Source organism: Neolamprologus multifasciatus, chromosome 15, assembly GCF_963576455.1.
Source record: "Neolamprologus multifasciatus chromosome 15, fNeoMul1.2, whole genome shotgun sequence".
In the NCBI taxonomy this organism is placed as follows: domain Eukaryota; kingdom Metazoa; phylum Chordata; class Actinopteri; order Cichliformes; family Cichlidae; genus Neolamprologus; species Neolamprologus multifasciatus.
The window spans coordinates 11,945,548-11,971,234 of NC_140453.1; the positions used below are offsets into that span (position 1 = coordinate 11,945,548).

The window sequence follows — 25,687 nt, forward strand, 5'->3', positions numbered from 1 at the left end:
CCGAATAGGTAGATATCTTCAGCGTCCTCGATCGACAGTCCCGCCAGGCACACGATCCTCCATGTCTGCCACCCGTCCATCGTGTATCCGGCAGGGAAAGTCCCTCCAGGGCACTCGGGCTCTCCCAAGCCCAGACTTCTCGTTGAGAAAAGGGTGTCAATAGCATTCAAAGACCAGTTGATCAAATCCATAATTCTCTTTTAGGTTTTAGAAACAGACTGTGAGAGAGTGTTCCAGGGAAAAGTAATACAAAAACCATGAGATTAGACAAGGACATAAGAACTAAGCAGGGAAGATAAGGGAGAGGAGAGGAGAAAAAGTGCATCCGCCTCCTCCGAGAGCCAAAGACTGTACTCTCAGTACTCTCAGTGCAGTGTTTTGGATCAGCTAAAGGTTTTTCAGAGCGTTTTTAGGACAGCCTGACTCTGAAGAATTATAATAGAGTAGCAAAGGAGTAATAAACTACTTTGTCACTCAGAGGCAGGATGTCTTCATTTTGGCAATTCACAGTAATACTGGAGGCCATGTCATTCAGGAAATCCATTCAAGCATTACATAAATGTCTACAAATTAATTAATTAATAAACAGTCTTGCACATCGTTGGAAGTGTGGTGATTAATTCATCATTTAAAAATGTTGCAGTGATGTCGGATTCATTGAAAGTCAAACTGGATTATATAGTGGATTAATACTATCCGTCAGATAGCTTCAAAAGATGATCCACAAGATATTCATGCATAGCTTCTTGGAAAACAAACTCTCTGGTAAGATGTAAATGCTCCAAATTTTATTTTGTATACATAAAATCACATACTATTACATTTTCTTGTGTGTCATGACTGTGCTGTTAACAGGGTTTCCAACATACTTATACTGTTGAGTGATCAAGTTCATCACAATCCTGATCTTTACAATGACAGTTCAACATGCTACAAACAGACTGGTGAGGCAATGAAATGCATAAAGTGTTTGAATTAAAACATATTTTATATACAGGTTGTCAATTTTAGATCACATTTTATAGTAAGCTAAATTTAAAGTCCAGAGATGTCCTGATGATTTCCAGAGGAAGCTGTGTGCACAGCTGTGAAGCTAATTTACTCAAAACTCCTATATCTAGTTTGACTACCACTCCTGGGTGCCCAATGACTCGCTCCTGCTGAGAAAACCTTCTCCAACCACTGAAGGGTTCAGACAAATTTGGAGACTCTCCCAAATGTTGGAGAGACAGTGGAGTTTGCAGGAATGGCTCGACATCTCTCTCAGAAGTGCACTAATGTATTAAGTTTTACATTTTATCAATTCATGATGCACAACCCTCACTAGCCCCCCCCCCCCCCCCCCCCCAAAAATCTCCACTCCCAAAAAAAAAAGATATAACAACATAAAAATATATACATATATTTGTTTTTTAATCACGGTTCTGGTCACAATCCTTACCTGAAACTCCTTCAGCCATGGACACTTACTGCTTATTGCGAAAGCTTATTGCTTTCACTAATAAGCCCAGACATGAAGGTAAGACCAGATGTTTGGTATTTGTACAAACTGAGGTCCTTGATCAAAGGCCAAAACTGTGAAGTAGAGAATGGCCAAATGTAACAAAAAGGTTTTGTAATTCACATTTTTAAAGATCGTATCACTAAAACGGTTGACCTTTTTTCATTACTTTGCAGGTTCTCGTGGGTCAGTGCGCTGAAGAGCAATTTGATGAGTTTGCCTTAAAGCAAATGATTACGGAGTTTCAAGCCCAGCTGTCAAAACTCAGTGAAGCAATTACAGGAAGAAACTCTCAGCTTGAAGTGCCCTCCACATATCTGAACCTGATTAAAATAGAGATCAGCATAATTATTTAAGAAAGGCGTCAGCTGGCACCACCAGGCTAACTTACATGGTAGGAGGTTAATTCATACATGCCTGACAAGGTATTTTCAAACTAGAACAGTTCTTTGGTTGTAACCGAAAAGCTTTTAGTGTTTTTATTTAGTAGTAACAGGACTTTACACTTTTTTGAAACCTTACATTCATGTGGAAAGAAGAGCAACTGATTTGTGGTAGGTGGATTGTTCTAATGTGGGATTGTCATGGCTGCGGCAGCAGACATGTGGAGTGGTGAGAGAAAGGACCCAAGGGCAGGCACTGATGAATGACTGACACGTGAGCTTTATTTACAGTGGGGGGAATGAAATACAAGCAAGTGCTGAACATGGCAGCGGCTAAACTAAAACAAAACCAAAACTGGCAGAAACTAAAAAATGATACAAAGGAACAAAAGTCCGGGGCTACAAACCCAAGACATGAAACATAAAAACCTGAGCCAAACGAAGACACATGGCTTAAATACACAGGCAGGACAACGAGTGATTGGGGAACAAGGTGGCAACAAAGCCGGGACAAATCACACATAACAAGACAAAGGATGCAAAGCAGAATACCCAGACATAAGGCAAGGACTTTCAAAGTAAAACAGGAAGCACGAGACATTCGCAGACTCAGAGACACAGACTTGACATGACTGACTGGAAATGAAACCTAGAACACAGGGAAGACACAGTTACTGAAACCAGGAGCTAGAACTACAAATATAAAATGAACAGAAAACCCTCAACAAAACCAAAGCCATGAATAACAAATAATAATGGTATATAACTTAAACACAAAAGCCATTACAGGTATAGTAAAAAACATGAATTCTACAAAGGGATTGTGTTTAGAGTCTCTTGATTATACAAACTGATACTTGCCACAAATTGCACGTATGTCCATATACTGTGGATGCTCACATTAGAGGTGTTGGTCACTTCTAAAGTGCAGTATTAGAAACAGTGCATGTACAGCATATAGCATGCATGGTGGCAGTGTACAACAATTATTCAGCTTTAACTGATCAAATGGTGAACTGCATGTACGGATCATAATTTCATCCGGTCAGATGAGTGGCAAATTCTGTGCATGATGGCCTAAATTTTACCGACAAGAGAGCACATCCACAAGTCAAAAATGAGCAGATCTAATAAGGGAAAAACAAGTAATCTAACAAAATGAATACTATGCAAGTGCAGATTTTACACATGCTCAAGAGACGGCTAAAGAAGAATCAATACAGTTTATAAGGTTGACCCCCTTTATTTGAAATCGAAGCTAGTTGTGCAGTCTTAGAGGCAGCTGTTCTCTAGACGCAGGTAAAGAGCAGGATTCATCTAGAAAAGTGCTGCTTATTAAAATTCTTCTACTTTAAAAGATGTGTGTAGAAGAACACAAATCACCATTTAGGGTCGAGTCAGGTCCTGAGCATACCTCTATTAATTAAGTTACTGTGCCATGTGATTAATCCACACATTGCTGGTGTCGTTTTCTGCTGCAGGATTTGTTAAAGTTTCTGTTATTGCCTAATCTCTGAGTAGAAATGTGATTAAAACCCTGAAGCACTGCAAACCTATCGGCTCACTGCAACACAGAACCTGGCTGCCTAACACGCATCCTTGCTTTTCTTTGGATTCTCCTCCTTCTCGTGCACCACATTACTTCTACTCTGTATAAAACCAGCATTTTGTCATTGTTATTATTATTGTTATTATTACTGAGGACCAGAAATATTTGGATCTTAGCCCTATACATGCAGGGTGATTCTGAAGGATTAGAGGACAGAGCCCAAGTTTTGGCACTCGGCCACCCAAAGCAATTATGTGCTTGTTCTGGTAATACCTTCTCTCATTCCAAATAAATGAAAACGCCTGATGGCAACAATCACAACCACGCCACACAGCTTAAGATGTTCTGTTCTGTGTTATAAAGGATCTTTTGTAGTAAATTATGAATGGTAAATTTAGTTCATTGTGTTTGTAGGATTTATTTAAATGCTATTTTGTTGCATTTGAGTAAAACATCTCCACATATATGTGCAATAAGCTCTGAATATCAAATAGAAAACTTTGACCACACTGGGGTTTTTTTTGTTGGTTTTTTTTACCAGATTAGCTAAATGTAAATATTTTATTTCTTTACTTGGAGAACAAGTATGGTGGAGCATGGTAAATGGTAAATGGCCTGTATTTGTATAGCACTTTACTTAGTCCCTATGGACCCCAAAGCCCTTTACACTATATTCAGTCATCCACCCATTCACACACACATTCACACAGCATCACTGTGGTGGCCTCTAGAAGCACTACATGTTTAAATGTAAGCATACGATAAATATCCACCAAAGTTGAAGGTCAGCTTAATAATTTTGGGATTAAAAATTGACAAAAAAAAAACAACTGAGAACTTAGATACCATTACCAGTGTGGTGGTTTTGTCTACACATAAATGTACTATATAAAAATGTTAAATATTGTGTCAAGTTTGACCTCCGGCTTGTTCTAGGTCAACAGCTGATCTGAAGGCCAAGGTGATGATAAAGCTACGTATAGCTATTTAAAACTATGTTTCTCACTGCCATTGTTCGTGCTGACAAACTACAAGCATAGAGGGAATCCTATTCTAAATATTGTTTTTAAATATCACATTACTTTGTGCTTTTTTTTGTACCTGTTCCTCAAGTTCGAATGATGTCAAACAAATTTTGTTTTTAAAGCTGTACTTAAAATTCAAGTGCCACATTTAGAAAATTATACTGGTATCTGGGTATTCTAAATATCACTTATAGTTTGCAAAAAAAACATGTCACATTTGACCTCTGATCTCACTTTCGCACTTCACGTCTGCCTTTCTTTCAAATTCTAAAAATCTTTAGTTAAAAGAATTGTTTGCTGCCTACAGTAGTTAGAAATGCACTGTAATATAATATTATATAATAAACTCAAGTTATTCGTGTCCAGTTATTTATAAAGCAATAGATGTTATCCATCTGTCACGCTTCCTTTTTTTATTGCACTACAGAAGTATGTAAAAAACAAAAAACAAAGAAAAGAAAATGAATGTATAGAAAATACAATACTTTCCCTTTAAGAGTAGATGCTGCCCAGAGAGTAATGTGTTTTTCTGAAGCGCAGTACTTTGAGCTGTCCAGTCTCACGTGGCTTCTGCAAGGTGCCCGATAATCCTGGCAGAGTGGGACCTCATTCTCTTTTTCTTGTCTTTGCTGCAAACTGAACTGTCCAACTGCACCCGGTTATTTTTAGGCTACACCATACAGTCACACCGTCGCGAATGTAACGCAATAGCTGCTATAACATTATAGGCCATAATAACCCATAAGGTCGCCATACGATAATCGGCTGAACAGATTTAGGCAAGCCTGCGGTCATGTTATTTAGATTCGGCGTCATTCTCACTCCGGAGTCCTCGGAGGTCGACGTCTTTGTTTTGGGTTCGCGTGCTGAAATGGGGAACTGGGACCCGAACAGAGCGGTTCGGATGAAAGCCACACAGAAACTCCCGTCACCCGCAGAACCGTGTCTGTGGATCGGTGAGGTGCACCTAGCCGAGCCCCACAGAGACACACTGTGGTTCAAGTTCATCCAAAGAGTCAGAGGCACCTTTATCTGGGAAGGTACCTGTGCACTTCTGGTTTAATGCGCATCACATCTGGTTCACATGTAGACGGTTTCCCAAACGTGTCACAGATTTGCTGTAATTACTGTAAGGTTAGCGGGGAGAGACATAAATATGACTGCGCCATGTTTGGTTGCTATTGTGCAATGTTTTCATAGTGCCACATGATGGCGGTAAGTGACACTAAATGTTCAGTGGCTAACAAATTGCATTGGATCTGCAAACCTAAAAAAGTTTAAAATTCCTGAAAAAAATCCGAAAAAACTATTGAGTCTTTTAGTTGAAATTAACAGTTGAAATTCAGCATGTGAATATAACGGTTTACAGATAGAGTTCAGCATTTATACTTCATCATCTGCACCCAGGAATGAATGCACAGTAATGCAATACTGGATTCCTCTGAAAGTTTCTTTAACATGTAGGCTATATTTAATGTTATGATATTTTTTGATTTAATGTAAATGGATAAAAGGATTCTCATTTGAAATGAGTCATATGGTCCTACTGTTGGACACAGGGGTGTAATTTCCAGGGGGGTTAGGGGGGTTATGACCCCCCAATAATCAGACCCAACCAATATACCCCCCCCCCCCCCCCCCCCAATAAAATTATGAATTATCTTGCATAAATAGGCTGTTGATTTTCTTTACTCATTTCAGGTATTACCAGCAAAATAGTTACATGTTTAATCATCTAGGAATTTATTTATTTATTTAGACAGAGATCTTGACCCCCCCCCCAATGTTCAGCACAAAGTTACGCCGATGGTTGGACAGTTTATAACAAGGGTGTCAAACATAAGGCCCCGAGGCCAGAATCAGCCCCGTGAAGGATGATCTGATATCCTCTTGTCGGTGTTGTTCCCACATCATCATAATAAATGTTGTTCCAGGTTCAACATTGCAAGTGACCAATCACATTGTTGTGACGTCCCCCTTTTGTGCCTTTGAAAAATACCGCCTTAAAAAAATCTACTTCACCTGCGAGAAGACAAACCGCTTCTTGTCCAGGAACTTGAATTCTTTGAATTTCAGGATACTTTTCTTTAATAAATGGTAAGCATTATACATATTGTCCTTACAGAGGCGGTTTCTCTTCTCGCAAGTGAAGTAGATTTTTTGAAGGCGTTTGTTTTTTTCGAGGTCGCAGATGACGTCAGGAGAAGGTGATTGGTCACTTGCAATGTTGAACCTGGAACAACATTATTTATGATGACGAGGGAACAACACGACGAGGATATCAGATCGTCCCCCGGGGAATACTCCAATCTGCCCCACTGGATAGCTTTAGAATATAAGAAGTTTTACAACTTCTCCTGTTGATAAAGAATTCCGCCCAGTGGCTATTTATAGTGCATCACAGAAATTAAGTTATTTAACAGTTAAATAACAGAAAAGTACCTGTTTTTTGTTTGTTTTTTTACAATCTACTATAGAAATGTATGCTTTTTACAGTGGGCCCAGAAAACTGAAACTCATTTCTATTTTTATGTAATTTGACATATTTTTGTCATACAGTTTAAATCATGCTGACACATTTCTTCTTCATTTACTACAACACCATCTCTTTATCATGTAGAAAAACTGAGAAATACTGTTGAAATCTGTTTCTTATTTCAAGACATCTCATCTAAATGTGTAGTTTAACCTCTTTGCACTTTACACTCAAGATCTGGGCCGCATGTGACACACCGTGGAAAATGAGTTTGACGTCCCTGATTTATGTGCATTAACGTGCTTGTCATCTTTGTCACCAGGAAGCGGACCAAGCCATGACAGATGGTGTACATATGATGATAAGAATGTGGTGGATGGCGTGTACTGCCACCCCATCGGCCACTGGATAGAAGAAACGGGGCACACAGATGAGATGAGGCACACCACCAACTTTTACTTCAGTGTGGCTGGTCAGAAGGCCATGCATTTCTCCAGGTAATACAGTACATATACACGCTTTCTGCATGATGTTCTAATCAAGGGAGCCTTAATATAGGATAATTTGCAGTGTTGTGCGTTCGTACACTTCTTACAATTTCGGTATGTAAAGACAGTTTTTTGCACTTTTACTAAGTAATTCTATGATGATCACAGTTCAGTGGGTTAGGAAAGGCTGGTTTTATTTTATTTATTTATTTTGGTGATTGAGGTTTGTGATTTGTGATAGAAGGATAGCAGCGAGACTGAAAGGGAACATTTAAAAGATGGTAGTGAGACCTGCTTGATGTATGGTTTAGAGATGGTCGCTCTGACAGATTGACAGGAGGCCAAGCTGGAGGTGGCAAAGACGAAGATACTAAGATTTTCATTAAGAGTGACCAGGATGGACAGAAGTCGAAATCAGTATATCAGAGGGTCAGCTCTGGTTAAGCAGTTTGAACACAAAGCTAGAGAGGCAAGGCTGAGGTGGTTTGGACGTGAGCAGACGAGGGATAGTGTGCGTATTGGACAGAGGATGGTGAATATGGGGCTGCCAAACTGGTGAAAAAGAGGAAGACCACAGATGTTGAAGTAAAGGCGAAGGATGCTAGCAATAAGCTCAGATGGACACAATTGGTCCATCTGGAGGAACTATTAACCAGTAATGTATCTAAATGTTAATTATTAAGGATGAAGCTAATAAATAGCTCTTTAATCACCATTTTACAACACATTTCCTTTACTCTGTGTTGCATCTTTTCTCTATAATTGTTACATCTGAGAAATCAACTGTGACAGCTTTGAAATTAATAATAAATTGTATTTGTAAAGCACAAAAATGGGCATTTCTATTAAAATAACCCACATGACTCAAGTGCAACGTCAAACTAAGATTAAGAAGCAATGCAATTCCATTGTAATTATATCGTTGACATAAAAATTAACGATATAAGTTAAGCTTAGAATGACAAAAAATCTGAATCTATATCAGAAGATGGTCAAACAAAATTTTAAAAAACAAGCCTCACAATATGAATGGAACAGTGATTTAAAGAAGACACAGATGAGGCGATGCGTATTTCCTCAGGTCATTCCACTTCTGAGGAGCTCTAACTGCAAACACCTCCTTTGTCTTTAAGCATAAGGTGAGAACAGTTAACAGGTTTCTGTCTGAGGAGCTAAAGAACAAGTCTGTTGGATACTTTCATAACATGTCATGGTTGTCAGTGGGTGACAGGTCTGGGCTGCAGGTAGGTTAGTTTAGCGCCCCAGACCCTTTTGATACGGAGCTTCCTTCTCTGAAAATGGTGTTATTGGGATGACAGCAAATGTTGATCCAACTATACACCTCATGAGGCAAATACAGCTCAAGCCAGCAGTAAAGAAAAAAAAGTATAGCAAAGTCAATCTGGCAACCTAATGGAAAATAGGGTGTAGTTTATAACTTAATAACTTGAGGTGTAGAGGTGCTAGTACGCACATCTTGTTAGAGCCTGAGAGTCACCTGTGGTCCATCTGCGTTTCAAACTCACCTCACTGAAAGTAGCTCCATGTTTAATATACAGACGTGGGAATGATTTATATATCTGCTCTGCAAACTCTCTGCAAGTAAGTGAATAAAGCATCTTCTCGGAAATATAGAAGTATTCCTTTGGGGGGTTCTTTGTGGTTTTTAGCCATTTGGACATTAATATATTCTTTACACCATGTCTAAAACTTCCAGATTGCTACTCGTGTTGTAGCCTGGAGTATATACAAATGGAGATCCACCCCACCGCTCACTCCCAACACCACACTTCCTCTTCAGCCACATACGCACACACACATGCATACACGTCATAATGAAATGCAGTGGTTTTTTAATCTTTTCTGCAATATTTGCCTAATAATGCTATAAAAATTACTTAGCTCCTCTGGGGGAAATTAATATCTATATGATTGTTTCTTTGTTTCAGAATTAAGTTTTGGTAATGTTGCCTTCTTTTGTCGGTCTGCAGTTTTAAGAGAGACCAAAACAAGGCCAAAAAGAAAAAGGTGGGAGGTCCCTCTCCTGGAAACTGAGCCTTGGATATTATCACTATGTGACATGTGTCTTAAAAATTATGTCCCCAAATAGTTACTTGAACAACCTTGAGAATTGCATCACCCTGTCTTCTTACACTTTTCTTACAGTTTTCAAACTTAAGCATATTCAGTAACGAGCCTTGTGCTTTCATCTGTATTGTCCATGAACGCTTAATTTCTTCTCCGTTCTGACACTAAAACGTCAGAGAAGATTTCTGCGAAGTACTTCAGCATTAGTCATGTCACAGTGTCCTTTCTTCCTGATAGTCGTTGAGTTTAAAAACCTTCATTCTTTACAGGACAGACAAAGCCTGGTTCTCGTCTTTGTTTTTTAACCTTGCCGTTCCTCATTGAGTTATAACTCCTCTGTCACTTTTAAAATGATTACCCATAAAAAAGGTAGACCACTAGCAGTTGTATTATCACCTCCTTAACCTTGCTTGGGTTCTTAAGAGAGAAGAGATGGCATCGTTCAGAATTCATTTGGATTTCTAAGGCAATTCATACAGCGCTGGCTACTTGACTGATACGTTATTCTCTTGCATTGCTTACATTGGATTTCAAGATGGTTTAAAACTGTGAAAGTGAGAAAAGATGAACTTTTAAGTACAAGTGTATTGTTAAACATATGGATATTAAGAAAGTTAATCTCGTAGTGTTGAATTACTACCCTTTCTTGGTTCAAATAAGGTGTAAAAATAAGATCCCAACACCTGTTGTCAGAACATTTTCTGTCTTTTGCTACTCATTTCATGTTCAGGTTGTAGCCAATGAAAATGAAACTTCTGTAGATGTCCTTTGCCTAAGAGCTGGTGCCATAAAAAAATATTATAAAATTCTATAATAAAAGTTATTTTAGATAGTTTGAAGGATGTGTAGTAGTGTGCAAAAGTCTTGAGGCATCCTACATTTCTTTATATTTTGCTTACAAGGAGCCAGACCCTCTTGTCAGGTCAGTGTTAAGCCTCTTAACACTGACCTATGAATCATTCAAGCATAAAAAGGGAACCTAACTCAGGGGATGAACCAGTCTTGTATGTCTCCTTCCAAAATCTTAGGAAACTGGATTAGAAAATGATGAAAAAAAACAAGTAGCAGACATAAAAAACAAAAAACAAAACCCTGATGAACAGTATCTGAATGTCACGTATTAAGAAGAATCCAGCACAGACCTGTCAAAGGCCCTAAGAAATGCACGAGGCCCAACAGTTGATCTATCGACTGTTAACTGAAGGCTTCTTAAAGATGGTCTTAATAGAAGGGTGGCCATCAAGACGGGAAAATGACGTTAAAGCTGAGATATGGCAAATTACAGTCAATGGCAACAGGTCCCGTGGAGTGATGGATCCAAATGTGAAATGGTTTTCTTTGTTGGTTGTTGGGAATCTTATCAACATTGATGGAATTATGAATGCAGAAAACTACCATCAGATTTTTATCCATCATACAATATCATCTGGAAAGCATCTAATGAGCAGCAGCTTCATTTTTCAGCATGACAATGATCCCAACCACACTGCCAATGCAGTAAAAGCATACCTGGGTAGAAAGAGACCCAAAAAAAGACTATCAGCCATGGATTGGCCTCCCCAGAGCCTGCATCTCCACATAACTGGAGCAATCTTGAATCATCTTGACAGAGATTGGAACAAAAGGTTGCCACATCCATAAAATCCAAACTCTGTTTCTGCCTTATATGCTGTATTTCCATGTATGTTTAGCATTTCAATAAATCTCCGCAACCATTTCCCATTTTCCCAGCAAAAAACAAAGAAACCTGGGGTAGCTCAAGACCTTTTTTTTACAGTACCGTATGTTCATGTTTCAATGAACGCTACATATTTGTCTTAAATGGCAGAGACCAAGTAGTTACACAGCATCCGGTGCATGCCCTCCGTTTGTAAGGCACAGACTCGGTGCCATGGCATACCAGGCACTTCAGAAATTAGCCCCAGACCCCTGAGGCAGCAAGCACATAACTTGCATAAGAATGAGCTGGCTTGGCTTGTGCCATCAGGTTTTAATTTGTGTCCAAAGACCTTACAAGGCTTATGTCAAGGACCTGTGTTCAATAGGAAGCACTGTGCCTTTGTATCTTCCCTGTTAATAGCTTTTTAAATTAGTCCCTCAGACCTTGCATCCATATAGCCCAAAGTGTTACACACACTCTGCAGTAAGTCATTATAACATTCGCGGGGAGACCACTCACTTTGTAGCTGGTAAGTCATCTGTCAAGCTCATATTTAGAGAGAAGGCCCAAGGCTTACTCAGCCTTTTTTTTTTATGATGTTTATCATTTTTATTTCAACAGATTGAGACATTTGTTTTTCAGTTTGATTCACAACTAAAGACCAGAGACAAAAAAGGCATCTTTCTCATAAGACAGGATATTACTGCACTTTTAAGTGTATGAGCTCATGAAACGGAAAAAAATAAACTCTTAGAATCGTCCAGTGCATCCTTTGTTTCCATTTTAAAATAAACTAGTAGGCAAAAATGCTAGACACATTAGAAAGGTAACAAGAAATCAGGTTATACACAACTTGTTTTTCGGTTTATATTGGCTGCTTGGTTCATATAATAAGAGTCCTTCCATCCATCCATTTTATTAACCACTTATCAAGGGTCATAGGAGGGCTCCAGCCTATCTCAGCAATTGTCAACTGGTAACCAGTCCAACATGGGGATGATAGAGAGGGGCAATTTATGCATTTAGAATTGCTAATTTGTACCATAGCCAGTACTATGGGAGGAAGGCACAGTGGAAACAACCAGACTCCACACAATTCATCCACATATGACATATCGCTAAACTGTGATATGATGAGGTTTGTGGGGAGGGAAAAACAGAGGTGTACAGGTGACAGCAAGTTAAGCTCCAGATACTTCCACTGCAGAGCTGCTCTGGGACATCAGGTATTAAAGGCGTCGCCTTTGTTTTGCCTGTCACGTCCTAGTTGCTGACTTTATGCATGCTAATGAACACCAGTGGAGTCTGCCTTAAACCAGAGTGGTCGGGAAGAAAATTAGGGGGATGAGGGGGTCAATAAAGCATCACTACTATGAGGAACAGTGTGAAGAAGGTAAGACAATGACACATAAGTGAACCACTTTTGCTTACTGTTGACCTATAATAGTCAGCTTTGTTCTGATAGCTCTGTCGTCATTGCTTTGCTTATAGGAGCACCTTGAAAGTCCTAGTCCTACCTCGCTGTTCATCAGCTTCTGTGTTACCTATTTTATTTGTTACCCACTGAGAGTTTTAGGCTCTCTTTATGGATTTTAAATAATGTTTTCACAATTCAATCTTCTTTATTCTTTATTATGTATCTTATATATTTGATAAACACAAATTTAGATTCTGTGATACTTTAAAATGTCTTAATGGATGGTCTGGCTAGTAGGATGTAAAAAATTTTTAGATGAAAATGCGTCATTAGAAGTACATAACCATCACTTTAACATACAAGTAAATAATCAGTGTACACGTCTTTTTATTGATCCCAGGGTGCTGCCACGTATTTGGCTGGGCAGCTGCCCTCGACAGGTGGAACACGTGACCGTAAAGATGAAGTATGAACTGGGAATCACTGCAGTTATGAACTTCCAGACAGAGTGGGATGTGGTAAACAATTCCTACGGCTGCCGGCGTAACCCCGACGAAACCATGACCCCAGAGACCATGATGCATTTGTACAGAGACTGTGGCCTTGTGTATGTGTGGCTGCCCACACCGGACATGAGCACTGAGGGTAAGGACGATTTTCTGGTCATACAAGGTTGAAGAAAAAGCCTTTTTTAATTCCTAGTAGAACCTCTTAAATGTGTTTAACCCCATTTCCAATTTCCATCTAGCGCTCATAAAACATTATGAACTTAGAGCTATTCAAAGGTTCAACGTGAGACTGGGAATTCTGTTTGGAGGGTAAAGCCCGATGGACAGTAATAGAAAAACAAATTGAAGATGTCCAGAAAAAGAAGTTTTAAAGTATTAAAAGTATAAAAATTATAGTATAATTTTTTATAAATTATAGTATAAATTATATTATAGTATAAAAAGTTTTATAGTCTAGGTTTAATCCATGTGTGAGAAAAGCAGGCCCTATGCCTTAGATCAATTTAATTTGGATATTCATCAAGACAGAAATGCCCATTTGATAGCAATTCTTCCACAGATGACTGAGAGTGTGAGTATGGGATGAGAACAGCCTGTATCAGCAATTATATTCCATCAGCAATTACACAGAGCAGGATATTATAGAAGGAATCATTCATTACAAATAAAGATGCAGATTTGTTTGAGTGCAGTGGGACAAAAACTATACCTGTGGCATGTAAGTAGAAAAAAGTGTTATGATTAGATAAATTATCAGCATATTCTTAATCTTAGACACTGGTACATGTCTAAGATGCTGGTTTGTTCTGTGAGGTCATTTTTATCCCATGATGAATTATTTCTAATATGATGGGAGCAGTCTGTCCCAGGATCTATTCATATGGAATAAGTGATCACTGTATGCTTGGATGAGGGGGAAAATGACCTCAAAGTCATCACATTCCTACCTAATTGAACACCAATGAGGGATTTTGTTTCTTTATGACCATCATCAAAACATCAAATGAGAAACTATCTTTTGGAAAAATGGCCATCTATCCCTCCATTAGAGTTGCAGGCACACTGGAACTGTTCTGGCAGGATGCTGTAGCCAAACACTTTAATAGCGAATTTTGTTGGGTTTTTTTTTCCATTTATTACCAATCTGTGGACCTCCATTGTTGACCAGAAACTTTAAAAAACACATTTGAGCTATGGGAATGCATTCTGTCTTTCTTACCTATAGTAATTACAGCTACAGGTAACTGCCCCCAGCAAATGCACTGTTTATTTCTGTTTGAGTAATGTCAGTATAAAAACCACAGCCTGCAGCACAGGAGCATTACTGAGCTCGAAAAAATGTAAAGATTTAATCCATCAGGAATTAACTGACCTGTTGCTGCATGCCACAGATTGCAGTAAAGACAGAAATTATGGAGAGGGAAGAGGTTTCAGTCCTTTAATTGAAATAAGTAGGATAAGAAAAATACACAAATACTCAGTATCTCTTTTATGAGTTGCCGTCTTCTTCTGCAGGCCGGATCAGGATGCTTCCTCAGGCTGTATTCTTGCTTCATGGTCTCCTAGAGAATGGCCACACAGTCTATGTCCACTGTAACGCTGGAGTGGGGAGGTCGACTGCAGCTGTGTGTGGCCTGCTCATGTATGTCCTTGGGTGGACCCTGAGGAAGGTGCAGTACTTTGTAGCAGCAAGGAGACCAGCAGTGTACATCGATGAGGAAGCTTTAGTCAAAGCTGAGGCAGACTTCCTTCAAAAGTTTGGCCGGCTGCGCTCATCTATGTCTGGCTCTGAAACATGAGATCCGAGTGGCTTTGTGCTTTAAATCTGAAGCTGAATCCTTTGGACTTTCTGAGAAATAAAATGATTGAAAACTCAAAACAATTCTTGATGTGCAAAATTAAAAAAAATAAAATCTGTATCTCGACTTTAATCCAACGTATGTAAATGACTCACTTCAGCCCAAGTATCTGAGAGTGTTCTGGCAGCAGAAATGTCAATCAATCCAACTGGTGTGTGAGCTTTTAAAAGCTGGGGTAGGCAGCATGTTTTTGGCGTCACTGGGCAAATAATCCCATCTAGGCTTTCAGCGTATTGTATTATAAATGTTCTTAAGAGGTACTTGACTCCTGCTCCTCCACTGGGCTCTATTTTCAGGCTTCAAAAACATCTAGTCTGTTATGGAACCTTAAAAGAAAGCAGTAAGGTTATAAAGTCCTAATAGGAAGCAAAATGTGGCGGTTCAGTGGGTACTTTTTACACCACTGACTAATCTTCTGCTGTATGAATATCGTGCATACACCCATGCTCATCTGGTTGGAGGGGATTGGAGAGAGATGACAGCTGCAGGAGGAGATGTGGCTTTAAAAAAAAATCTGGCTCCCCCTCTTTCAGGGCCTTAACTCAGCCTTTAAAAATATACACTTGCAAATTGAGGACTTGGACTCAGCACATGTCCACGTGGGTGTTTGTAAAGACCTTCTTCTTCTTCTTTTAATGCTTTTTGAAGTTTTAATGAACAAACAAAGCTGATGTTTTGAGCAAACATTAGATGCTCTTTTAAAAGTTTAATGCAACTAAATAGCAGGAACTATGCAGGGTGATATTTCTCATTTCCTGCGTGCAGGAAGTAGGTCAATTATTAAGAGAAACATACATTTTCTGTGTTGTTTTGTGTTTGTTTGTTTTTTTTGTCATTTCTAAGAATCTCTTCTTTCTTTTCAGAAAGGAAATTTGTAATTTCCCAGGTTTTAGAGACTTAATGCTGCATTTGTAGCTCTGTGCCAAAGCTACAAATGAAAATTTAAAACTAATATATCAATAATGTCTCCCCCTGTGTGTATGAGAGGAACTCAGCTCCCAGGCATCAAAGAATATAGCTCGTTCTCTCTCTCACTCTGAGCGATTGATAGCATTTCATGTTTTATTTACCTGACAGATGCTCTTCCAATCATCTGCTGAATAAGAAAAAACAAACAAACAAACAAACAAAATCTCTTCTAGATCGTTTTAATGCATACATAACAGCCCATTAAGACACGGAGCATTATTTGTTGGTTGTCATTTCTGAACATTTGACTACACTGTCATTGTGACGATGCTGCATTTGCTTTTCTTCAGAAGATGTTTTTGTTAAGAAAATTAGTGAATTAGAATATCAAAGATTTCTTCCCTCTAGCACAAATCTGTATACTTTTTTTTATTAGTTTCTGTGAGTCTCTGCAGAAGGCAGCATCGTTATGAGGGGATCAGCGGGAATGGGTGGGTGGATAGAGCTAAGCACCTGTGCTATTGAAAGTGAATCATCACGGTTTTCTAAAGATCTAAAAATATTCACAAAACTGAACATGAAGGAAAATGCTTTTCTATATTTATTTTCAGTTTTTTTGTTTTCTAAGGTATCAACATTGATTTGACAGAAAATACACTTATTTGTTTATCTTATTGTATGAACAGTATATTAGTGTTGTTCTTGCCGTGTCTTAGATATCAAAGTAGCTGATAAACATGCTGTAATTATTGAAATGGATTACTGTCAATGATTGATCACAACGCATCTGAACACCATATGATTTGCTGTTGCATGTAGTTGCATTCAAATTCAAGTACAGAGACAATTTGCAACAGACACAACATTTAAAAAATGAAAGAAAAAAACCCGCCAGTGCACCAACACTTGTGTTGTGTCTATTATTTTGCCCTGCAATAGCTGTGCACGGCATCAGCTTGTATATACTCTCTTTGCTCGGTCTTCTAGATCCACTTCATGCTGAAAGCGTCACAGATCATTGCTTTTCATTTCCTTCTGCAGTTTACCCTCTGTTTTTTATGCCTTCATGGATCAACTGAGACCGACAATGTCTTCTATTTTATCTTTACTGTGAAATGAAACATTAATAATAAAACTGAGCAGTCATTTAGAAGTAACATCATCTTAGAGTTTGAGCCACATTCCGCTTTATCCTGTTTGTCATTTTTCTGTCCTCTGCTTTTCTCTCTTTCTCGTCACTCCAATTAGCAGCAGCGGGTGGCCCTCCCACCCTGAGCGTGGTTCTGTGTGAAACTCTTCCCCCCCCACCCACTGTTGCAAAGAGCTTATTCATTTAGATGGATTGTTTCCATCTCTAATGTTGTAGGGTCTTGACTTCACAGTATACAGCGCCTCGAAATGACTTTTGCAGCCATTTAGTGTTGGGTTCAAATGTTCAGACACATCTAAGCAATCACATCTCCCCCCTGTGAGTAAGCTCTTGGCTTGGTGTTGATAATGCATTGGTGTAAAAGGTGGATAGCGTTCACTGGCTTCAATTAAAATCTAACAGAGTACACTTTGTACTTCAGTGCAGTCCTCAGCATTCATGTTCAGTATGTAAACTAAATAAAAAAGGATTTACTATATGATGCTAAACTGTGAAAAATAATTAGCACCAACACAGTTTTAACCTTGTAAACTTGATTTAAGCATTAAAGGATACAGTTAATCTTAAGTATACCCCCCACAGCTTCAAAAGGCCAGGCAAATCAGCGGATGGGCCCGTATTTAAACTAATTGGACACACATTATAATATTTTCACTTTTAACAGCCAAAACTGAAGTTTTCTACACATCGAAGACTTTCACTGGTGAAATCTAATTAGTTGGAGAAAACGCCACATTCTGAAATAGGAGAAATGCCTGTAAGATGAAAACAAAATATCTTAGCTGCGCTCAGGTACTTTGAAATGATCATACCAGCTGTGAAGACTGAATCCCATCATTGTTTGCATGGACGCTGAATCCCAGCAGTGTATCAAAGAGAGAAATTACCCCGATATCTCTTGTAATGCCGGCAGGATCAAAATCAGAACTTCAGACAACTTTCACAACACACCCCTGCAGCAAGTTATAAAACATCCACCTAAACTGTAGACAGATATTAAAGACTATAGACTGATCCTGTAATTTTCTCAATGACCTGAGATGTGCCACTGGTAAAAAAGAAATTAAACTGGAAAAGATTAAGTGTTAAATTCAATACTCTGTAACAGCTCGAAATCAGGCTGTTTCAGATCAATTCAATAGTTCTAATTCATTGTGAATTTTGAAACGGGCAATCCATGACTTGAGACGCAGTACTGATGGAGTGCAGGCACAGTTTACGCCTCTGGTCAAATACACTGATATCAGCCACAGCATTAAAACTACCCACTTAATGTGCGGTCAAAACAACTTGAATCCACAAGGATACATTCAGGTCAGTCAGGGGTTTGCTCCAGGATGCTGGTAACAGAGTTGGGGTCTTGGTTTGTTTGGGCAAATCCTGCAGATGTTTGATCATACTGGTTTCTGGTGAGTTTTGATGCACTATGCTCCTTGTCACGACATGGTTTTAAAATAACTATAACTGACATGGTTCAAATTATGCAAAGAAGATGACAGAGCAGACTAAATCTATCACATTCTAACACATAAATGTCGCAACTTATAGTGAAATATGGTAAATGGTCTATATTTGTATAGCGCTTTTACTAGTCCCCCCAAAGCGCTTTACACACCCAGTAATCCACCCATTCACACACACATTCACACACTGGTGGAGGCAAGCTACAGTTGTAGCCACAGCTGCCCTGGGGCAGACTGACAGAAGCGAGGCTGCCATATTGCGCCATCGCCCCTTCTGGCCAACACCAGTAGGCGGTAGGTGAAGTGTCTTGCCCAAGGACACAATGACCGAGACTGTCCGAGCCGGGGCTCGAACCGGCAACCTTCCCAACTCTTGAGCCACGATCGCCACGATAAATAGTTATTAAAAACCCATATACACCAAAAAGTACTGAATCTAAAGAAATCCTCCTTTAAAGTATATTTTTAAAAATTGATGTTATTGAAGTATAATCAGCATACAATTGAGTCAAAGCTTTTTTAATGCTAAGAGAAAATAATTAATAAAAACTATACAAAATAAGTACATGAGACAGTCAAGACAGTTCCTTTGAGGCACTTCAGAGTTCACAATTAGTTGAATAACTTCCATTTATGATCACCAATTCACTCAAACTGATAACCCAAATATCAATCTTGAATAGTACAAACTAAGAAAAACTATAACATTTTATAATTTTAAAAAGATGTATATATCCAACTGTGGATGTTTGCATGGCAAAAGGTAAATAGGATCAGAAGCAAAATTAACACACACTTCCAAACAAAAACTATGATACAGAGCACTGAGCCACACCGTCCATGGGCACCCCCATTTTGGGTGTTGTGGATGGGAAAGAGTTGTTGAAGCTAAATTGAGACGCAATCAGCAGGCAGAAATATGGCTTCCTGCTGAGAAAGAGCACTATAGGTTCAATGTTTATGTTGAGAGTGTTGATGGAGTTGCACTGTTCCTTCTAGAAAGGCCAATCCATGGTTGATTATGATCATTCAGACAGAGATCTTTATCAGTCATTGACAGATAGTGATAGTGATTAGACATTTTTGAGATGGTGTTGGAAAATACGGTGGATCAAAATCAGAAAGTCTTGTCAGGTCTTTGCTTGATTTTTCCCTGTTTCTCTGCAACTTCTTCTTTTGTATTCTTCTTGTCCAGTTTCCTCCAATTTTTTAAGGACACTTTACACACCATGCTCATGTGTAAGTTTTCAGATTTTTGCACAGTACTGAAGTTCTACATTCAAAGACAAATGTTTGTCACTTTCCAAAGATTTATAACAAGGCTGTTTTCAGTAACGTGCCAGACACTCATACCATATCTTAAAAGGGATAATTAAAAGTCTCCTGCTTCTTGCTTTTGTGTTTTTTAGATATGATGAGCACAGTTATTTTCCATATTTAAATATAAATGTTATTATCAAGTAGAAATAAGCTGAAGTTGTTCTTTTCCAATAATACTTTGGTTCTTATATTTTGAATATGAACTTTGTCCTTTGAAAAAATACACGATTCATTTTCAGTGCAGTTCTATTAGGTTGAATGTTCACTCACCATGAAGAGGAAAAGCTGTTCCAAATGTCCAAGAAAGCCTACAAGTCACACACGCATAGAGCCACAAATGATTTATATTCATTGCATCAGTGTGGGTACCCCTAGTAAATTTACTTAATATATTCCTAGTCCATCATTTGCATGGTCTGGGCTCCATTTTCTTGAGAAAAATCCAGCAATGAAAAATTTGGTATTCACTTTCCCCCAGGCAGAAGTCCAACAACCCTGGCAGATGCAGACAGAAGTGTTTGTCAAGTTCACACTTTGCAAAAGCCAGCTCAAAGTTCAGTTCATGCAGAATGAAATGAACCAAGTCATGTTCAGAGTTATAACACATCACAACAAATGCACAGCTGTGGGAAGGGGGGGGTACAATGTAGTTTGCACAGACCCCGTGTGCTTCTGTGCATGACTGACAATGTTAGGGCATGTTCCTAATGAGACACTGGATGGTGTCCTGGAGATCTCCTGCCAGATCTGGACCAGGGCATCACTGAGCTCTTGGACAGTCTGACGTGCAACCTGGCGATGTCGGATTGAGCAGAAACATGAAGTCCCAGAGGTGTTCTATTGGATTTAGGTCAGGTGACCGCCAGTCATTGGTATCAATGCCTTCCTCCTCCAGGAACTGCCTGCATATTGACAAAGGAACCCATTGTCTATACGTTTCAACAAATGTAGGAAGATGTCATTTTAATGCCTAATAGCAGTCAGGGTGCTGTTGCTTTGCCTGTAGAGGTCTGTGCATCGTTTCATGTATATCCCTCCCCAGACCATCGCTGAAACCACTATCAAACCGGCCATGCTGAACGATGTTACAAACAGCATAATGTTCTCTACAGCTTCTCCAGACACTTTCGCATCTGTCACGTGTGCTCCGGGTGAACCACTGGATGCCAGTGGTAGACCTGATAATTCTGGTGTTCCATGGTAAATGCAAATCAAGCTCCACTGTGCTGGCAACTGACATACTCTGGCACACTGGAGGATGTTGGGCCAAATGTCTCTGATTGTTTGGTCAGAGACATTCAAACCAGTGGCCTGCTGAAGGTGATTGTGCAGAGTTCTGGCACTGCTCTTCCTGTTCCTTCATGCACAAAAGAGCAGATATTAATCCTGCTGACGGGTTAAGGATCTTCTGTTCAGTGTTCCTAAAATAAAAGTCTCCTGTAATGCTTTTATGTCAGGAAGACACAGCAAACCCTCTGGCATTGGCATGCATTTGCTGTGTCATCCTGGAGGAGCTGGACCACTGTAGTTTCCAGGTATTGCCTCGTGCTACTAGTAGTGACACTATCACAACAGTCAAAAAAGATGAGAAGGGAAAAAAATGTCAGTGGCCCACACTTTTAAAACCATTCGTGTTTTTGATGTCTCATTGTTAATTTCATTAATACAAAAAGTAGTTTAACAACTGATTAACAACCTCCTCTCTTACTTAACCAACCAGATCAATATCCCAGACATTTAATTGACTTGATGCGATACCCTGATTTAGTGCGTGTCCCTTTAATAGTTTTGGGCAGTGTATGAACTTCTGACTGAATAAAATGAATGGTTGCTTTTGAAATTCGTGCTTCAGTGGCTGGAAGCTTCCTTAGTTGGATTTTTAAAAGCTCTGGTTTAATAAATGCAGCTTTGTGTGTGAAGTTTGACAAGGCTATTCTTTGTCTGACAAAGAATTATCTCATTACACGCCTATCTAGAGTTATTTAAAGTAATGGCACCAAACCTTTGTTCGCTGTTGCTCGACTGCAAAGAATCTTTTAATTTATAGGCACAAGTTGATGGAATATAAGCGACTAGAATCCCAGCCTCCATTTATGATACTCGGGCGTTGCATTCAGTTTGAGAACCTTACTGTTAATCAGAAAGAAAGAAAGGGTGGTAGGTGACGTAAAATGAGGAATGGAAGAAGTAAGTCATTTGCTTTGACAAGTTCTCACCACAATCAGTCACCGTGTTACTGTAGTCACTCGCTTTCTGTAAAATCCATTCTTGCTGTCAATACCCCTGTTGTTCTTGCGGTCTGTTACACTGCCGCTGCCATTGATCAGTGTCAGCTGGACAGATTGCGATGTGAACATGTAAAAGGGAAACAAAGCTGTTGTGCCATAATGGAAAACAAAAAGGATGGTGTGTCACAGAAAAACAAAAAAAGGGGGGGAAATGAGTGATTGAGTTGTGTGTGGTGCACAACGCTGACCAAATACTGGTGTTCGTATATGTACTCTGTCATGAAATGTTGCAGGAATATGTCAAATTCTGCAGGTCTATATAGATGAGACGCCATTTGTCATGCTCAGAAAAGATTGACAGCTCTTCACAGGTAGACACTACGTTTATCGACCTTGGACTTGGCTGATAGAGATGTTTCCCTCGTCAGTAAATCCCATCTGTTACCTGCAGCTCCACTTTGAGTCACAGACCCGCCTGGGACCTGAATTTCAATCTTTTTTCTTACACAGAAAATCAAACAACATTTTACTGTGGTAGTACTTTCACGCTGTAACTCTGTGGTTGCGTGTGTGTTTGAAAGAGGATCTCATCCCGTCCCTCTGAACCTGGTGACTGTTATGACAGGACCAAGAGCTCACAATATTCACTACGACCCAGCCTTGTAGGAAACACTCACTAGTGTCCAAATTGTTAAGGTCTTTCGCATTTTTGGTCTCCTTTTTTTAAGATGCTACTGATTTTGAGGAGGATGAAAAAGGAAAGGAAGGACATTGTTTTCCAAGAGCTTCTGCTCAATATAGAGGACATTCTGCAGCTGCAAGGACAAGAACTAAATTGCTCTATTAAAACCTCCTTTGCTATGAGAAAGTGACAAATGGTGCACCTCAACTATTCTTCAGAGGTTACGCAGCTCTAAAGGGGAGGTTTTGAACAAACACAGTCTGAACTATGTCTCTCATTTCCTGCTGCTTTTTGTTGCTTAACCTTGTTTTCTTGTTTCACATGCTCTACTTCCTGCTCTCATGTGTTTTCCATCCCTGAGATTGCTCTCCCAACACTGCCCCTTTGTCTGAGGTCAGAGGGGCCATTGATCAGGACCTGAAAAGAAGGAAGCAGAAGAAAAATCTCACAACTAGTATTGACAAAAGAGCTATGGACCATCACAACTGAAAAAAGAATGTCATGGTCGCTGCACCACTCTGGAAATAAATATGAATTAATTTATTGTAGGTCTTGAAGCACAGCATTTTGGAGAGGGCATGGTCAGCGAGGTCTCACATCAATGATCAGCTGCTGGTAACAAAACATGATGGTAGCAAAAGAAAAAAAGAAACTAGTTCCCTGAAAAGAGTCGCCAACTCATGAACTGGAGTGAATCATTTGAAATGTTTTTTTGCAGTGTGATTAAAAGGAAACACAGAAATGAGCTGCAGCCAGACGAGCTATTTTTCAAACAGTATTGGTCTGCACTACACCCCAGGTGCTTGTAACAACCTACCTCTTCACCCTATCTCCTTGCCCATTCTAGTGATTTTAAATTTATTTCGGTCAGGTTTTAATAGTACATTAGGCACAATAGGTTTGGTAAGGCCCCAGAGTGCTGTAAATGACAAACAGATTTGTAGTTATATAGCATCTTATTACTCTATTTGAGTACCCAGAGCATTTTTTTAAAATCTCAAAAAGTAGAAGCCTTTACTGTTCACATCAACTCAGTGGATAGAAACATAAAGTTCACCGGAAAGATACAAAGGATAATAGTTTGCCATTTGTTGACTGTGCTGTAGACACTGAGTGCACAAGACTCAGCTGTACATCTGCCTCTATAGGATAAAGGTCACTCTGTCGAGGATGTCAATGTTCACATTTTGGACAGAGAAGACAGTTTTAACGGAGGAGTAAAAGAAGCCATCTATCTCCAATGTGAACGATCGTCTTTGAACAGAGGGGGTGGCTTACGACACCATGTCTGTCTGCCACCTATATTTCAATTTTGAGCTCCCTTCCCACGTGCCTCAATGCCCACTCACGTCTTGCGTCAGTTGATCCCAATAAGTCACATTTCAATTCCAGGCCCCGAGGTACGGTGTTCTGCAGGTTTTAGATCTCACCTTGGGTCAACACACCTGAATCACAAGATTAGTTCGTTACCAGGCCTCTGGAGAACTACAGGAGCTAATTTAGCCATTTAAATCAGCTGTGTCGGTTCAAGGACACATCTAAAACCTGCAGGGACACCGGCCCTCGAGGCCTGGAGTTGCCCACCCCTGCCCTACACAGACATTTGACCTCAAAGACTTTTTCAATCTCTAAGCTCTTTTAACCTGACATTCACACACACTTCACGGTGGATGCATCAGGGGCAACTCGGGGTTCAGTATCTAGCCCAAAGCATACTTTAACATGCAGACTAGACGAGGCACTTATTGAACCACAAACCTACCAATTAGTAATTTACTTTCTCTACATCCTGAGCCACTCCTGCCACACTTGTTGCAAGCAGCAGGGCAACAGCTCAGGAAAACGGTTTTCGTAAAGAAAAATTTGGACATCCTAAAAAAAAAAAAAAAAAAAAAGGTCTGTGAAAAAAGTGAAAAAAAGATTTATCCAGGTACCTCAGGTAACTAATTGCTGGCAAGAGGCGTGTATTTGTTATTTGTTTCTCGTTTCCTGTTTTGAATTCTTAATTTAGATATTTAGATATAGTTTCAGTTCCTGTTCAGGTTTTATGTTTCATATACTTTTTTTTCATATACTGATTTTATTTCTGGGTTATTTTGTGGTGATATTAAGCCCTTGTTTTTCAGTATTTACTTGTTACTTCCTACTCTAACTTAGTCTCTAATGGTTGCTTTTATAATTGGTAGTTGTTGTCTTCATCTTCACTTTGTTTCCTTGTGTTGCCTCATTCTGTTTATGCCTGTTCCCCTTTGTTCCCTTGTCTCGTACATTTTTAGTGTTGCATTTACGTCTTCCTTTATTACTCGCTGTCTTAATTTGAATGGCTGTTCTCTTCAGTGTCCTGGGTTTTTATTTCTGTCTGTCCTCCCCAGATTCCCTGATTATTTTCAACTATTGAGTTCATTGGTGTTTCTCCTCTTAGCGGATGATTTGATGCCCTTGAGTTGTGGATGCTCTTGTTACAAGATATTTAGAGAATATTTTTTTCAGCACCCAATGCATAGCATCTCTTGTGTAATGGTTGCGTATTTTCTGTGCCTTTGAGATCAGTCTGAATAACAGTGTAGGTGAACTGAAGTGCTCCCCACTCAGTGCTCTAAAAAGCAAATTTATGCAGGTATTATGGCTTTGCAGGCAGGCTTTACTAGTAAATATCAGTTTGGGTCGTTGCCATTTTACTACTGTGTATTGTGTTAGCCACATGTGAGCCACTGAAAGTGTGTAGCCTATATTTTACTTTAGATGTCTTAGATGATCATTTAAAAGGCAAATATTGTCTTTTCATTAAAGTATTTAAGTACTTTTAAGTATTTTTAAGGATAATTATCACATGAAATCATGCATAACCAATGTATATTTGATAGTAAATATGGTTAATATGGCTGTTTTTAACAGTTGTGTTAAAAGTGCTTCCCTTGTGTTGAAAGATAAAGGTGCGCTCTAGTTTTCTTCTTCTCTATACCCCCTTTATTAAACACAG

At 39.3% G+C, this 25,687-nt stretch overlaps 1 protein-coding gene across 1 annotated transcript; it reads left to right on the top strand.

Moving 5' to 3' along the window:
• The first annotated feature begins 4,003 nt into the window (after positions 1 to 4,003).
• On the top strand, positions 4,004 to 15,027 carry epm2a (EPM2A glucan phosphatase, laforin). Its single transcript, XM_085132903.1, has 4 exons — positions 4,004 to 5,498; positions 7,257 to 7,431; positions 12,988 to 13,232; positions 14,612 to 15,027. Exons 1-4 carry the CDS (start codon positions 5,252 to 5,254, stop codon positions 14,893 to 14,895), a joined length of 951 nt encoding a protein of 316 aa, XP_084989029.1. The 5' UTR covers positions 4,004 to 5,251; the 3' UTR covers positions 14,896 to 15,027.
• Positions 15,028 to 25,687: the final 10,660 nt, after the last annotated feature.

What these genes read in the sequence shown, in the direction of transcription:
- epm2a (XM_085132903.1), top strand. Translation starts at nt 5,252, where the DNA reads ATGTTATTTAGATTCGGCGTCATTCTCACTCCGGAGTCCTCGGAGGTC. An exon ending in AGGCACCTTTATCTGGGAAG is followed by an intron (nt 5,499 to 7,256) that starts GTACCTGTGCAC and finishes CTTTGTCACCAG; the next exon opens with GAAGCGGACCAAGCCATGAC. An exon ending in AAGGCCATGCATTTCTCCAG is followed by an intron (nt 7,432 to 12,987) that starts GTAATACAGTAC and finishes TATTGATCCCAG; the next exon opens with GGTGCTGCCACGTATTTGGC.